The sequence below is a fragment of the Leopardus geoffroyi genome, chromosome A3 (assembly GCF_018350155.1).
Source record: "Leopardus geoffroyi isolate Oge1 chromosome A3, O.geoffroyi_Oge1_pat1.0, whole genome shotgun sequence".
Lineage (NCBI taxonomy): Eukaryota > Metazoa > Chordata > Mammalia > Carnivora > Felidae > Leopardus > Leopardus geoffroyi.
The window spans coordinates 104,367,431-104,383,154 of record NC_059336.1 but is presented as its reverse complement, the minus strand read 5'-3'; the positions used below and the strand labels follow the sequence as shown (position 1 = coordinate 104,383,154).

General features: G+C 39.8%; 1 protein-coding gene and 1 non-coding gene across 2 annotated transcripts in view; both read right to left on the bottom strand.

Moving 5' to 3' along the window:
• The window catches only part of BUB1 (BUB1 mitotic checkpoint serine/threonine kinase), a 46,270-nt gene that overhangs the window by 10,161 nt on the left and 20,385 nt on the right, over positions 1–15,724 (bottom strand). Inside the window, exons 12-19 of the mRNA XM_045446916.1 lie at positions 15,034–15,162; positions 14,828–14,938; positions 13,976–14,075; positions 12,851–12,932; positions 9,651–9,825; positions 7,579–7,666; positions 3,285–3,523; positions 1,982–2,125 (exon numbers count right to left, since the gene is read on the bottom strand). Of these exons, the coding sequence (XP_045302872.1) occupies positions 1,982–2,125; positions 3,285–3,523; positions 7,579–7,666; positions 9,651–9,825; positions 12,851–12,932; positions 13,976–14,075; positions 14,828–14,938; positions 15,034–15,162 (1,068 nt within the window). The remainder of the gene's footprint in view (positions 1–1,981; positions 2,126–3,284; positions 3,524–7,578; positions 7,667–9,650; positions 9,826–12,850; positions 12,933–13,975; positions 14,076–14,827; positions 14,939–15,033; positions 15,163–15,724) is intronic.
• LOC123581783 lies at positions 5,863–6,002 on the bottom strand. Its single transcript, XR_006704012.1, has one exon. It is a non-coding gene; the product is annotated as a small nucleolar RNA SNORA29 (small nucleolar RNA).

The following is a 15,724-nucleotide window of genomic DNA, read 5'->3' as shown; positions in this document are numbered from 1 at the left end:
AAAAACTGGACATCAACATGCAAAAATGAATCTAGACATAGAACTTATACCTTTCATAAAAGTTTACTCAAAATGAATCATACACATAAATGTAAAACATTAACACTATAACATTACTAGAAGGTAACACAGGGGAATAGGTAGGCGACTTGGGGTTTGTTGATGACCTCTTAGACACAGTACCAAAAGCACGATCCATGAAAGAAATCTATTGACAAACTTGACAAAATTTAAAAACGTCTGCTCTGCCCAAGACACAGTTAATAGAATGAAAAGACAAGCCAGAGACTGAGAGAATATCTTTGCAAAACACTTATCTGATAACGGTTATCCAAGATACACAACTCTTAAAACTCAATTAAGAAAATGGGAGAAAAGACTCAGTAAGAAAATGAACTGATTTTTAAAAAATGGGCAAAAGATCTGAACATACACATTACCAAAGAAGATATACAGATGGCAAATAAACATATGAAAAAATGTGCAACATCATTATATAATTAGGGAATCGCAAATGAAAAATAATGAAATGCCTTTCAATACACATCTATTAGAATGGCCAAAACCCAAACTACTGACACACCAAATGATGGTGAGGATACAGAGCAACAGAACTCTCATTCATTGCTGGAGGGAATACAAAATAGTATGAACTCCATTTGAAGGCAGTTTGGCAGTTTCTTACAGAAGTAAACATACTCTTACCACCTGTTCTAGCAATCACAACTCATTGGTGTTTACCCAAATGAACTGAAAACTTATGTCCACACAAAAAGTGCCTATGAGTGTTTACAGCGGTTTGTTCATAATTGCCAACACTTGGAAGCAACCAAGATGTCCTTCAGTAGGTGAATAGATAAATAAATTATGGCACATTCACACAATGGAGTATTACTCAGTGATTGTAGAGAAAGAACTGTCAAGTCATGAGAAGACCAAGGGACCCTAAATGCATACTGCTAAGTGAAAGAAGCCAATCTGAAAAGCTTGCATACAGTATGATTACAACTCTATGACATTCTGGAAAAGGCAAAACTATGAAGACAGTAGTTAAAAGATTAGTGTTTGCCAGGGTTTCAGGTGGAGGGAAGAGATGATGAATACATGGAGCACAGGGTATTTTGGGGGCAGTGAAACTATTCTTTATGATACCATAATGATGGATACACGTCATTACGCATTTGTCAAAGCCCATAGATTGTACAACACAAAGAATGAACCCTAATGTAAACTATGGACTTTAGTTAATAATAATCTATTAATACTGGCTCATCAACCTTAACAAATATACCACACTAATACAAGATGTTAACAGGGAAACCTGTGTGTGTGTGTGTGTGTGTGTGTGTGTGTGTGAAGTATATTGTGAGAAGTCTTGCTCCCACTGTTGTCCACAGCCACTCTATTAACCATTTGTTAGTTTTGAGTATGTTTCAAGGGTTCTCTGGAAATAGTACCAAATATGAATATATTATCTTCCCCCTTCTTAAGGAATGAAAGGCAGCATATAATACAGGTTGGCCCTTCCACTTAACAGACTATTTTGGACATCATACCTATCAGTACAGAGCAAGCCATATTTTCCTATAGAGGTCCCATAATTTACTTTAGCAGTCACATAGACACCTGTGTTGTTTCCAATCTGCCGTTTTTACATGCATACATGTCATTCTGAACGTATGCAAGCATATCTGCGGAAATTCTTAAAAGTGAATGTCTAAAAGTATATGCATTTTTTACTTTGATAGATATTGCCAAATTGCCCTCTGTAAGTTATAGTCCCAACAGCAATCAAACTCCTACAGTTCTGGCTTAACAAAATGCTCTCAGCTTTATCCTGTAGATTAAACTACTCGAAGTGGGGGGGGGGGGGGGGGAGTGTAGGGGTGGTACCAGAAGGGAAATCACACATGCATGGGTTACCATCAACTTCCCAGACAAAAACAAGAGTTTAAAAGTTTGTTACCCACATAGTCCTTACCCAGTTGAAACTCAGTCTTGGGCTTGATGGCTGGAAGTTTACATTGCCATTCATAAGTATTTGGATAGGATCTCACTGGCTTAGAAAGCCCAGATAAAAGTTTGAGAATCAACTTATCATCCCATGGATTCTCAACAGTCAAATCTTAGAAGGAATGGGAACAAAAAAAGAAAATGAATTCAGTACCCAAGAATTTTCCCAAAGAAACTATAGATAAAACAAATGGAGACATTCATTAAATAAGCTTTCAAAAGCTTCATCATTAAAAGAGCACTGATTTAAATCATAACCGTTCTCAAATATCAAAATAGCTAGTTCTGTATAGTTCATTATTTGTTATTTTAGATCTACAAAGTCAGATCAGTATGTAGTTGTGACAAAGGAAATGAACACCAAGGGCACCTGCTCCACTTGCCCAGAACTGCTAGATTCTGCCTTTAACATAATTGTGTCTTAAAGGCAGACCTGGATCTTAGTTACTCCTAACATGCTCAGATATATATTCTTTCACTTGCTTTCCCACTCGGATCTACAAAACACAATGCCTTTCGATACTTATATTATCTATGAGCAATTTCCATGGATGAGATGTACTTTGGGTTCACAAAAGAGACATAATTTCTAAAGGGAAGAATAAAGTTTCTGTCCAATTTATGCCATAAAAATGCTTTTAGTGGTAGTTTCAAAGACTAATCCAGCATGATTACCATGTACTTAGTGCTAAGCCTATGTAGGACACTGTTCTGAGCACTTTATGCTTAGTAATTCACTTGGTCCTTACAAGATTCTGAAGTAGAACCATCACATCCACTTTACAGAAAAGGAAAGAGGGGCAGAGAATTGAAACGATCTTGGCCAAGATCATGTGACTGCCTAAGAGGAGAAGCTAGGACTAGAACCTAGTCAGTCTTCAGAGTCTGCTCTTAGCCACTGTGCGAGACTATCCAAGACTGTTTCTGAATAACCAGGGGAAAGGAGTTAAGCACTGAGCCTGTTTACATTTCTGTAAAATAGGGATACCCGTCTTAAATTAAATTCCTGGCTCAGAGTAGACCCTCCGATTCTAACTCCCTCTTTCAACAGTATTTGTTTTGATACTTTCTAAAATTAAAACAGATTCAGTTGTCCTTCAAGTATGCTACCATTGTAGCACACTCCGACACGGTATGCAAGTTTTGTCTGAACTTGTGGTCTACTCAATGACATTCAAGTCCCTGTTCTTTGAGCTTCTTTCATGGAACAGCTTTCACCAGGCTATTGTCCTTATTCAGGGACACAAGCAGGACTGAATATGTGTTCATACTTGCAACATCAACATTCCCAAGTGAATTAGTCTGCATCCATTCTGCTTGGCGCCCAGCATTGGCATCTGATGGATCTTCTGCAATGGCGAGGTCAGTGTCTATGAGTTTACAAGCCTCAAGGCTCTGCTGTACCTCACTGGTTAGCACACTGTCTGCAGGAGGCTGGCTCACACGGAGCACGGATGCTGAAGATACATCTGTAGGGAACGCTGGTTCTGGGCTTTTCTCTTGAATGGGACTGAATGTGTTAAAGGGATAGACAAGAGGAAACAAAACACCACGTGATTACAAGTCTATTGGATTTGATCACACAAAAAGTCCCACAGAACAGTTTCCTTTCCATTCTGGGAATGACATTTCAAAATTGCTTCACAAAGAGTTGAGTAAAGCATTTTCTTCAGATAAACAAATACTTACAAATACAGCTAATACAATATGAACAGAAATAAAATCAAAGACATGGAAATATATTCAATAAATAGGTGAGGGAATACACTGGATATTCTTCAGTGATAAACACTGGGAGGGATGGGTTTATTTCCCTAAGCTGTCATCTAAGTATCACTACTATTATCAAGACTGACTATTTAACTTTATCCCCAAATGGCTTTTTTCACAGCATTGAAACAAACAGAAAATGCCATAATCCAACAACCTAACACCAGTGTCTTTCTTTACGCGCACACATACACATATATAATTGATCTGTATTATTCATGGGCTCCATATTTGTGAATTCACCTACATGCTAAAACTCATTTGCAAACCCTAAATCAATACTCATGGTGCTTTTACAGACATGCAGAATGGTGAAAAGTTTTAGTCACCAACACACGCGTTCCCAGGGGAAGTGAAATAAGGCAATGCTCTGCATTCTTGTTCTCAGGTCTCACAGTATAAACAAGTGCCATTGCATGGTATACTTAGTAACGTGTTTTTCTGAATTTTTGTTGGTGATTTCGCTGTTTAGGATGTTCCCCAAGTGCAACGCTAAAGTGTTGTCTAGTGTGCCTAAGTGCAAGAAGGCCGTGATGTGTCTTACGGAGAATATGTGTTAGGATAAGCCTTGTTCAGGTATGAGTTACAGTGCTGTGGGCCTGAGTTCAATGTTAACGAATCAACAATGTTTATTAAATAAGGTGTCTGTAAACAAAATGTTGTGAACAGAGGCTCACGGGAACCTGTGTATCTCCCCTATGAATAACAAATGGCTTCGTGTTGGATAATTCAGAGTTTGCAGTGACTTTATACAAAAGAACCAGTGAAAATAATAAGAATTGACTGTGTATGTATTTTTATACACATAATTCTCCTCCACCTTCACACCCACATATGCACAAACATATGTATAAATTTTTACAAAATGTATATTTTGAGAAAAAGAACTTTGTACATATAACTTGATGTTTCATTCTTAATTAAAAAAATTTTTTTTAAACGTTTATTTATTATTGAGAGAGAGAGAGAGAGAAAGAGAGAGAGAGAGAGAGCATGAACAGGGGAGGGGCAGAGAGAGGGGGAGACACAGAATCTGAATCAGGCTCCAGGCTCCGAGCTGTCAGCACAGAGCCCGACGCGGGGCTCAAACCCACAAACTGTGAGATCATGACCTGAGCCGAAGTTGGTCACTCGACCAACTTAGCGACCCAGGTGCCCCTCTAATTTTTTTTTTAAGTTTATTTATTTCTTTTGGGAGAGAGAGAGAGAGAACATGAGCAGGGGAGGGGGAGAGAGGGAGAGAGAGAGAGAATCCCAAGCCGGCTCTTCACTGGCAATGCAGAGCCCAACACGGAGCTCAAAACTAATGAACTGTGAGATCATAACCTGAGCAGAAATCAAGAGTCGGACCCTTAACCAACCGAGTCACCCAGGTGCCCCTTCATTCTTACTTGACAGGCATTTTTCTTACTATGAATTTTTTAAAAAAAGAAACTAATTTTGGAATAGGAATAATTTTAGATTTAAAGAAATGTTGCAAGGATAATAAAGAATTCCCAAATACTCCTCACCTAATTTCCTCTACTGTTATCATTTCACATTACAGAGGCTTCCCTCTCAAAACCAATAAACCAACATTTGTTATATTATTAACTAACCTCCAAACTTCATTTGGATGTTGCCAGTTTTTCCACAGGGCCCTTTATTTGCGCCCAGATCTGATCATGGGTACCGTGTTGTGTTCAGTTGTCAGGTCTCCTTACTCCCTTCTCATCTGTGACAGTTTCTTAGTGTTTCCTACTCTCCCAAGACCTTGTCCTTTTTTAGGAGTACTGGCCAGGTATCGTGTAAAGTGTCCCCCGATTCAGGTTTCTTGGAGGTTTTCCTCATGACTAGACTGTATCGGTTTTAGGGAAGAATATTCCAGAGGTAGAGTGCCCTTCTCATTGCATGACTACCATGAGCTATCACTTGTGAAATTAACCTTGATCATTTGGAAAGGTCGTGTCTGCCAGGTTTCTCCACAGTCCTAGCATGGATTTGAATCACCACACTCCACCTAGTCCAGTGGGTATATGCTGGAATAGAATACTTTCCTGGTTTTTAGTAAATATTGTCAATATTTTATTTTAGTTAGTTAATTTTCTGTTCAGCCATTTCATATAGAAGGAGGACACAAATAAATCCTCCCTCTTCAGATCATGGCAATTTTAATCTATCCCATAAGCATAGCCACCAAAATCCATTATTGGGAGAAAATGTGGTAGTCAAATGGGAGTATTTCCAATATTTTATATTACAACAAAACATAGTAGAGGTACCCATGTACACAGAAAAAGTTGCTTCCAAACGCATATGTATTGCTATTAAGTTATGTGAGTACCCAATTACTGTGGGTGCATAAGTCATCAATAAAACCCTTTTCCCTTCTCCACGAGAATTTGAATTTTGGTAACTTTCTAGCTCTTCTCCCCTGAACACTGAAAACTTAAAGAGTATCACTGTCAACGCTGCTTATGGTAAAAAATAACCATTACTGGTAACTGCATTCTAGACTGAGAGAATTAGGAATATATGCTGGGAATCCACAGCTTCAGGCTTCAAGGTATGACGACTCTTGTAATAGGCCTGTCCCTTGTGGGGACTCTGGAATCTAAATCGAGTGTTGCAAGAGCCACTGACACACTAACACCCATGGAAACAAGGCTTCTAAGCCAGGGAACTTCTGTTCCCTCGGTCTTACGTGTTTCCTTGCAACTTAATCATCTCACAGGGTCAAAGACAGTTATTTCCCTGGCAACCGATTTTTGTCCTTATAGGTCTATGTTATGCCAAGGGTGGCTTACGGCAGTCTTGTGATTCAGACGTTTAGTTGCAGGTGGGAAGATTGCTGGTGGGCCTATCGAGCGGCATTTTAAATTAAAAGGCAAGGTCTGTTAATTTGCGTGTTTTTTTTTTTTAATTATTAGGGAGTTGACCATTTTCTACATGTTTATTCACTTTCTTTCTTTTGTAAATTCTGCTCATGTCTTTTGTCTAATTTATTTACCGGAGTCTCGCTTTAAGAAGAGGTTTTTAACAACAAGGGGCGGCACAGCATAGTGGTGAGAGCAAGCAAGGCTTTTGAAACTAGAGAAATGGGTTCAAATTCCAGTGCTGCAATCACAAGTTGTATGACTATAGGTCATCTATTTTTTTTTTTTTTTAACTCTCTAGACCTGGTTTCTTCATCTCTAATGATGAAAAGGATAGTTCCTACAATTAATTTACTGTAAGGATTAACTAAAGGGTACAGTGCACAAAAAGTGTCAGCATCATACGGGAATATAATAAATACTCGAAAATTGCAGCTACTCTTAGCGTCTGTCGCGTTTCCCAGACTATTCAAAACAGTGCAACTTTACTTCCGCAAAGCACTAGCGTATGCTGCATCTGCATTTTGTACCAATACCTAGGAGGCCGAAACATTCTATCTTACTCCTCTTGAAAGAAAGTTATTGCCTTTCTCAGTTAGAACGGATATAAAGAAAGAGATGCGCATTTGCTCGGTTCCGCAGTAGTTTTCACGCGCCAGGGTCTTTCGCTGGTCAGAGTATGTAAGGCTCTGCTCTCCAAAGGAGTAGAAGTCAGTCATAGGAACTGTTCCCATAGACTCTCTGCTACCCCAGCTGCTTCTCTCACTGCCCTGATGTGGCCAGCGTATGGTACATAGAGAGAGCGTACCTTCTGGCTTATCCCTGCGAGTCCATGGAGTCTCTGTTTGCCTCGAAGGGTAGGAATTAGGTATTCCACCACATCCTAAAAGCAAAGCTAGAGTGACAGTGGGTGACAGAGGCACACGTGCCCTCATAGTACCTGAACTTTCTGTCTTTTGAGTGTTCCACCACGTTTTCTTCACGAGAATCCAGAGTCATGTGGGGGCACTGTTTTGCTACCACGTTTTCTGAAATATGGAGAAGATGAGAGAGAGACGTTATGCATGCGTGTGTCCATACACACGTGACCTCATATGGTTATAAAGCCCAGGATTCCTTCTTATACCAACTTTCGTTGTAATTTCAAAATAGCATTCCACGGTAAAATGTTCCATAATGTTTAAAAATGGGAAAAAAAAAAAATCACTAAAATTTTTTTTTACCACCACTACCATTTGTGAGCATTTCAACTCCCTACAATCCTTCAAGAGAAAAGGGTCGGGAGGGTGGCAAGTCAGTTCTGGGCAGGATGAGCAGCCTACGGAGGTTACTGGTATGGTGGAGGGCACACCCTGCTTCAGGAGAACCTGAAGACAAGGACGTGGAGAGAAAAACGCTGCAACGCTTCTGGGGGTGGGGGTGGAGATTTGCGTGTCCTTCTGTGTAACTGCTTTATTTAGTCCGTTAGTGTTTAGTTGGTTAAACTGATTTAGAGTGTTTGTATCTGGAAGCTACCTGGCAATACTCACCATCACTCACTTTAACTAAAAACAAACCAATGAAAACCGTCTATGGAAAGACAAACTAGGAAGGCAGAAACGTGGAGTATACCTCTACCAATGACACTAAGACTACATACAGCCAGGTATTACACCGGACTAAACTATCAGCTAGTGCCTCACCAGACAGCTGCTAATCCTTTTTAGAACTAGAACACCAGCTTCTATTTATCTAACTGACGTGCAAATACTACAAGAACAGGCAATATTGACTCTCTGAAAGACTCTACTGAGTAAACTAGTTTTCCCAAATGGAAAACACTTGAAAAATTTTTTTTTATTAAAGTGGCAAGCTTGTGATGGCACTTGGCAGTTGTCCAAGTTTCAACTGAACTCTCCTTCAAAATCCAGAAAAGAAATGTAACATACTGAGCTAGTACTCTAAGAGAAACTTTTTAGTCTTTAGTTAAAAATGTATAGGTCTATAGGCTCAGACTTTATAGTGCAATATACTTCCACGAAGTAGAGTGCAATTCTTTGAGCGTTCTTTCATTATTGCTTTGGGGAACAATTACTATTTTTAATAAAAGTGTCATCAGTGGGGCACCTGGGTGGCTTAGTTGGTTAAGCGTCTGACTTCAGCTCAGGTCGTGATCTCACAGCTCATGGGTTCGAGCCCTGCATTGGGCTCTGTGCTGACAGCTCAGAGCCTAGAGCCTGCTTTGGATTCTGTCTCCCTCTCTTTCCCTCCCCCGCTCGTGCTCTTTCTCTCTCTCAAAAATAAATAAACATTAAAAAAAAAAAAGTTTTTTTTAAGGTGTCCAGCAGTATTGGAATTTGGCTAGTAAATTAGTAGTCATCAAAATGGTAAAGTGGTCCCAGACCTTATTGTATGTATTTTATTGGTTGGTATTTAATTTTAATAGGTTGGTAATAATTATTTGCACTCAACGCCAATGTCTTATATTAAGGTTCAATTCAGATAAAGATCTTTGATATAGGAGTGTTATGTCTAGGGGAAATAAGGACTGTGAGTTTTATTATTACTCTCGTGAGGTCAGTCATTAAAAAAAAAATATCTGATTTTCCTGAGTGTAGCACTTGGCTATAACTCTAATGTAAAATTTGTAGACATACACCAAGGACTAAAATTTGCTATTTTCTACTCTTAAAATAGACCTGTCCATAGTGGTCATTTTGTTTGCAGTAAGCATAACATAAACCTAAATCCTGTACAAATGGGTTGGACTTTGCCTATCTATGTTCAAATGCTTCTATAGGTTTTCCTCCTGTTCCACCTAGAATCTAAGTTATTAAATTTCTAAAATGCACAGACTTTTAAGAAAACAATATACCAAAAGAAAAAAATCATACATGTAATAATACAGTAAATGGACTTGAAGCTTCTTCTTTATAATTTTTCAACTTCCATTTAGGATTTCCAAGAAGAAAGCTAATTGTGCAAGAACTGAAGCTGGCAGAAGACAACATGCTAACGTAGTGCCACACACACCTTTGTCTTCCAGAGCGTGCACAGAGTCCCCTGGTGGCTTGTGGAAAGGAGTAGATGCAAGCTGTGCAGCAGAGGTGAAGGCTCCCGGGCTCTTAGGACTGGGCGCCAGGGTTTTGTTGCAGCGGATGCCCCATACGGTTGAATCATCTGAGAACTCTTCAGTGTGAGGTACTTCCTGCAACAAAAGAGGAGCTGAAAAAAAAGCAGCAATCTCCTTCTTTCGTCCACAAAATGTAACACACTCATACTTTTTAAGATTCAAAAAATGAGGAATTAAAGTATTTTTTTTTAATGTATATTTATTTTTGAGACACAGAGACAGTGTGTGAGCCGGGGAGGGGCAGAGAGACAGGGAGACATAGAATCCCAAGCAGGCTCCAGGCTCTGAGCTGTCAGCACAGAGCCCGACGCGGGGCTTGAACCCACGGACTGTGAGATCGTGACCTGAGTTGAAGTTGGAGGCCCAGGCACCCCCCCCAAAAAATGAGGAATTAAAGAGAAAATACATGTCACCCCTGGCTAACATAGTCAAGGACATTGTGGTTCCGTTCTCCCCAGAAGTGGGACACACCCCAGTGGAGTCGCACTGCATTCAAGGGTCACGTTTTATGTTCCAATTTTTATTTATTTATTTTTTAATTTGAAAAGCCTAGATTTATAGGAGAGTTACAAAGATAGTACAGAGTTCCCATGTGCATTTCGTCAAACTTCCTCTGATGTTAACATCTTATAGAATCCTGGCGCATCTGTAAAAACATTACTCCTATAGATGCTATTTGGATTTCATCATTTTTCCACATGTCCCTTCTCTGTTCCAGGCTCCAGTCCAGGACACATGTGGCATATAGTCTCCTCTAATCTGTGCCAGTGTATTGGTCTGTCTCAGTCTTTCTCACATGGACACTTTTGAATACTGGTTGGGAGCTGTGTACAATGTCCCTCCCATTTGGGTTTAAATTTGGCCTTTCATATGTTTAGACTGGGGTTATATTGATTTCAGGGAAGAATATGAGGGGTAAAGCGCCCTTTCTTGTTACATCCTATTAGGGGATATATGATATCAACACAACTTATTACTGGGGATAACCAGTAATAACCAATAACCAGATTAACCAATCAATTACCTGGTGAAGGTAGTGTCTGCTGGGTTTCTGCTCTGCAAGAAACTATTTCTTCCTTTCCTGACCCTTATTTATTCATAGCAAATCATAATTAGCCTACACTCAAAAGGAGATGGGGCGCCTGGGTAGCTCAGTCAAACATCCGACTCTTGATTGTGGCTCAGGTCATGACCTCACGGTTCCTGAGATCGAGCCCCGTGTTACGCTCCGTGCTGACAGCGCAGAGCCTGCATGGGATTCTCTGTCTCTGCCTCTTCTCCATGCACGCTCTCTCTCTAAAAATAAATAAACTTAAAAAAAAAAAGAAAAGGGAAGTAAAGGAAGATCCACTTCCTGGAGGGAGGGATATCAAAGAATTTGTGGACAGATGTTAAAACAATCACATTGAAAATGTGAGTGAGATACTGCAAGGCTATACAAATACCTTGTTCCTTCTTAAAGTTTCACTCACTAATTTTAATATTCATTTATGGATCTAGCTTGGAACAATGATTACTGTGGTGTTCTAATGGGGCTTTTTCTATTACCACTCATTCCTTCTACGTTTATTACTTCTCATTTTTACTTCTACTTATTAATTCTTCTGTAAGGAAGTTTTGTTTTGTCTTGTCTCCCATTTATTTATATCATTGTTGATATTTATTTTATTTCTTGGGTTATAATCCGATACTACCTTATTCTATTTATTTTCTTGTTCAAATTGTGCCTGGTTTGGCCACTGGCTTATTCAGGTTGGCTCCTGAGTTCTTTTGTTATGCCACCTTTTTTTTTTTTTTTTTTTTTTTAAAGCGCTTCCTTACTTTCTGGCACTACAAGATGCTCTAAGCTCATCTTGTATTTTTCTTCTTCAGCCTCAGAATTAACTGTTTCTCCAAAAATGCAATGGCCAAGTTTTAGAGTCTATACACAAAGGGAAACTGCTGAGTCAGAATTACACTAGGCAAAGCCCTTTAGTTGCCAATAAAATGCCACCCATGGTTTTAATATGCGGTGCACAGATTTTATATAGCCACCGTATCTCCTCCAATGCTGGAGGAAACACTGGCTGTTGTTTCTTCAGATGAACACAGGATAAAGCAATTGGCTCATGCTTAGGGACAGGATGCAAAAAATTCATCATGGATTTTTTGGCCAAAACACATCTGGTTGAACAGTTCGGTGAAATGCATCTATGAATTGATGCCACTATATTTGAAATCCAGTCCATTATTTGGAAGTTTTTAAGAAGGCCAAAAAGTTCATCAGAAGGATTAGTGAACTGAGTGATAATCTGTTCAGAGAATCCACTGTGGGGGCGCCCGGGTGGCTCAGTCAGTTAAGCATCCAACTCTTGATTTTGGCTCAGGTCATGATCTTACGGGTTCGTGAAATCGAGCCTCATATTGGGCCTGTGCTGAGAGCATGGAGCCTGCCTGGAATTCCTTCTCTCTGCTCTCTCTGCCCTACTCTCTCCCTCTCTCTTCCAAAATTAATACATAAATAAATAAATTAAAAAACAAAAACAAAAACAGAATCCACGGTGGAATTAAAACTACGAACCAGGGTTTAGCACAGCTTTTCAGTGCTAGAGTCTGACCCCTCACGGTCAGAGGGCTGGGCTGGGTGAGTGGAGAAAAGCACAGCACCCACATAACACACTCAGGGCGAGAGCAGAAGCTGCCTATGGGCTGGGCACCCTCGCTGCTCTGACAGAAGAACGCTGACGCTTGTCTGCTGAGTTACACTGATGAAGGACCTTCCAGTTTAATTTAGACTTGGGTTTTCTAACATTCCACTGGAGGCCTCACTTCTTGGGTTTGGAAAAAAATAGATCTCCCACTGGTTCCTCCTGCCAAAGGAAAGGCTCTTTGAGGGCAAGGATCATATCATTTTTTAGTTTCTGTATCTATCACCGTGTACGATACATAGTAGATGCTTGAATAATTGTAGAATAATGTTCCAACCCACTCTTCATATTACATTGTACTTTTCAGGACAGTTTAATATACACTAACTCATTTGATTGACATAATAATTTGGTAAAATGAAGGGCAAAGAGATATAAGACTAATTTCGTGGATGAGGCAGTGATTCACTCACATTTGGTTTTGAAGGAAATCTGCTCATAGAGCGTTCTCCAAAGGTCCTGGCTCCCGTGGGTTTATTTTTAGGCTGTGGTAATCTAAGGAAAGATTTCTAGAATTATAAATTGTAAAATATGCTACAGGGGATACTACCACATAAATAAGACTGTTAGAAACGTTTTCCATTTATCTTATTTGACTAGTAAGATATTTACTTATTTACACATTCCTTACTTTTACAGTAGTTGTGGGAAAACTGAATGCAAGTTGAATTAACTTGACTGTACACATAAAAATAGATCTACAGTAACTTAAGAGAGGATAGAAAATATAAAATCTCTACTACACTGAGTTATAAATAGGACAAAAAGAGAGGTAGAGCTATCGCCAATAGAAGGTCATGGGTGCCATACATTGTATTTCTTATCTCTAGGACTAGGTCTAGCTACGGAACTTCCTTCTGAGCTGATCAGACTGTTTCCTTTCTGCCTCAGTGTGAATCTCTCCAACACCATGATACTCTTAATTCACACTGACACCTCTCTTCCCATGATTTAAACTGTAAACTGTGAAAATTCCTGGAGCTACCCCATTTTACTCCCACATATGGCTCCCTGGTGATCTTTCAGCTTAAAACATCTCTCTGTAGCATAACCCAATATAAGCCACTTCCTTTTCTACTTTATCAATCCTGCAAATACAAACAGAGCATGTATGGACACGTGTACTGGTAAACTCCTTCATACCTAATTCAACTTCAAATCTATAGAATCCTTCAGTTCTCTGATAATTTGTAACCATACTGTTTTCCTGTCAACACATGCTTTTGCTATGGGAGGTCTGCTTTCTCATAACTCTGGTGTCCAATGCAGATCTGGACAACTTTAGCAAGAATCTTCCAGTCATGTGGTTAAAATGCTCACCAGTGGCAGAGCTGGCACTGGTACCCAGACCATCTGATCAGTGAGCCACGTTTTCTCACTATCCCGAGTCCCAGAGGAACCTCTGCCGGCATCTCATGTCCCTCTGACAACACCCATCTCCTCCGGTCCACCACATCTCTTCCAAACCCGGAGAAGAACCTGGCTGGCTGTTTCCTCAGGTGGACACAAGATAAAGCAATAATTAAATGTGTCTTTACCCATAATTTTCTTTGTTTCCATCCTCGAACACAGGAAAAGCAGATGACAAAGAAGAGATGATCTTATTGACTCCCCAAGCCCCAGAAGAACTTGCATTTTCTGCATTGGAGTAAAAAGTAGCATTTTATTATTGTATTAGGAAAAAACATTTATACTTTATGCTAAACTTCACCTACAAATAAAATGGAACAACAGCTTACAGAAAAGAACTGACACAGTTTTCAAATACTAGGTAACAAGATAAGTCACTTTGTAGTGAGATGAAGGGACTTAACTGTGGTCACAGGGTTTAACACTCAAGCCTGTAGGTCTTGAGCTCCTGCTACATGCAAGGCACGGTATTCATCATTCTCCTAAAACATTGCTCTGGTCACCTGACTCACTGAAAAAAGCTCTCTGTGGCTTTTCTTTCCATTTCCTGTAAGAAAGAATTGACCTCTTAACTTTATATTCTGAGGCCTCCCGAGACTAATGATCCTATTTATCTTTATGATGATCTCGGTCTGGCTTCCAGCATAAAACCTGGGACAACAAATGTGGGCTCCAACACTCCACCCAGGCCATTACTCGAGCCAGGCAAGGCTCAAGTCATACCTCAAGTACTCAGCTTTCCCTGGCCATTCCTTTCTCACCAGGATTTTGTCCTTCTATTATTTTCTAAGAAATAAAACCAATCTGTGACATATAGTTAGTCCCTTTACAAACACTATCACATTTTTTTATTTCATGCATTGTCTGCCCTTGTGGGACAAGCTAATCAAGGGAAGGGCAATTTTGTGTATATTCCTTGATATTTCCTGTGGCAACCACCCACAATGCCTACACTTAGTAGTGTTTTAACAAATTATTACTTTGAAACTGGGCCTCAAAAGCATCTTCATTTTGATCTAGAGATGGCCATTCATCTTTGTCATCAGAAATATCAGGAAGCGTCGGAGCCTGAAACATATTCATGATGAAACCTTAGAAGAATAAAAAGAGTAACTGTAAACATGATTGCAAAAGAGCTTTCATTAATTTGTCGCCAGATGCTACACATTGAAACAAGAGGCTTTACCTAATGCTTCTTTTGTGTGCACGGTGGGTGATGGCTGTACCCTGGATGGGGTTGCCTGAACCATTCCCAGTGACGTGTTTGGAGTTGTGTGAAAAGAACCTGTGTTAACAACCTTATGTGTTTCAGACCCTATAAAGGAAATGGGACAAAAGGCATTACCAGCAGAGAAATCAGAACAATTTAGAAGGCACAAAATTTAAGGAACATTGCAATGAGAACATTTTATTATTGCTGATAATTACCACTAAGGACTTCTATTATTATAGTGCTCACATATCTTTCACTTTTATTTTTATAATAGTCCCATGAGGTAGGTAAGGCAAGAATTATCCTTTTATGGAAAAGGAAATGACAGTTCAAAGAGATGAAGCGGCTTGGTCTCAGATCAGATCAAATCAGCCGCCTTGTCATAAGTAGCACCCTTCACTCCACTGTCCCCTAAGAAATACATGTTAATAGTCACACAGTGAATCTTAAGACTGGCTTTCCATCTTACTCAGCTGGAGCCCGGACAACCGCATACAAGGCCCCGTAAAGCCTGGGCGGGACCTGCTCACTCAGACCTCATCTTCCTCTGACTCACTCCAGCCACCTCAGTCTCTTCGCTGTGCATAGAAACCATCAGGGAGATTTCTCATCTCAGGGCTCTGCATTTGCTGTTCTCTCCGCCTGAAACAAGTTTTTGAAGCTA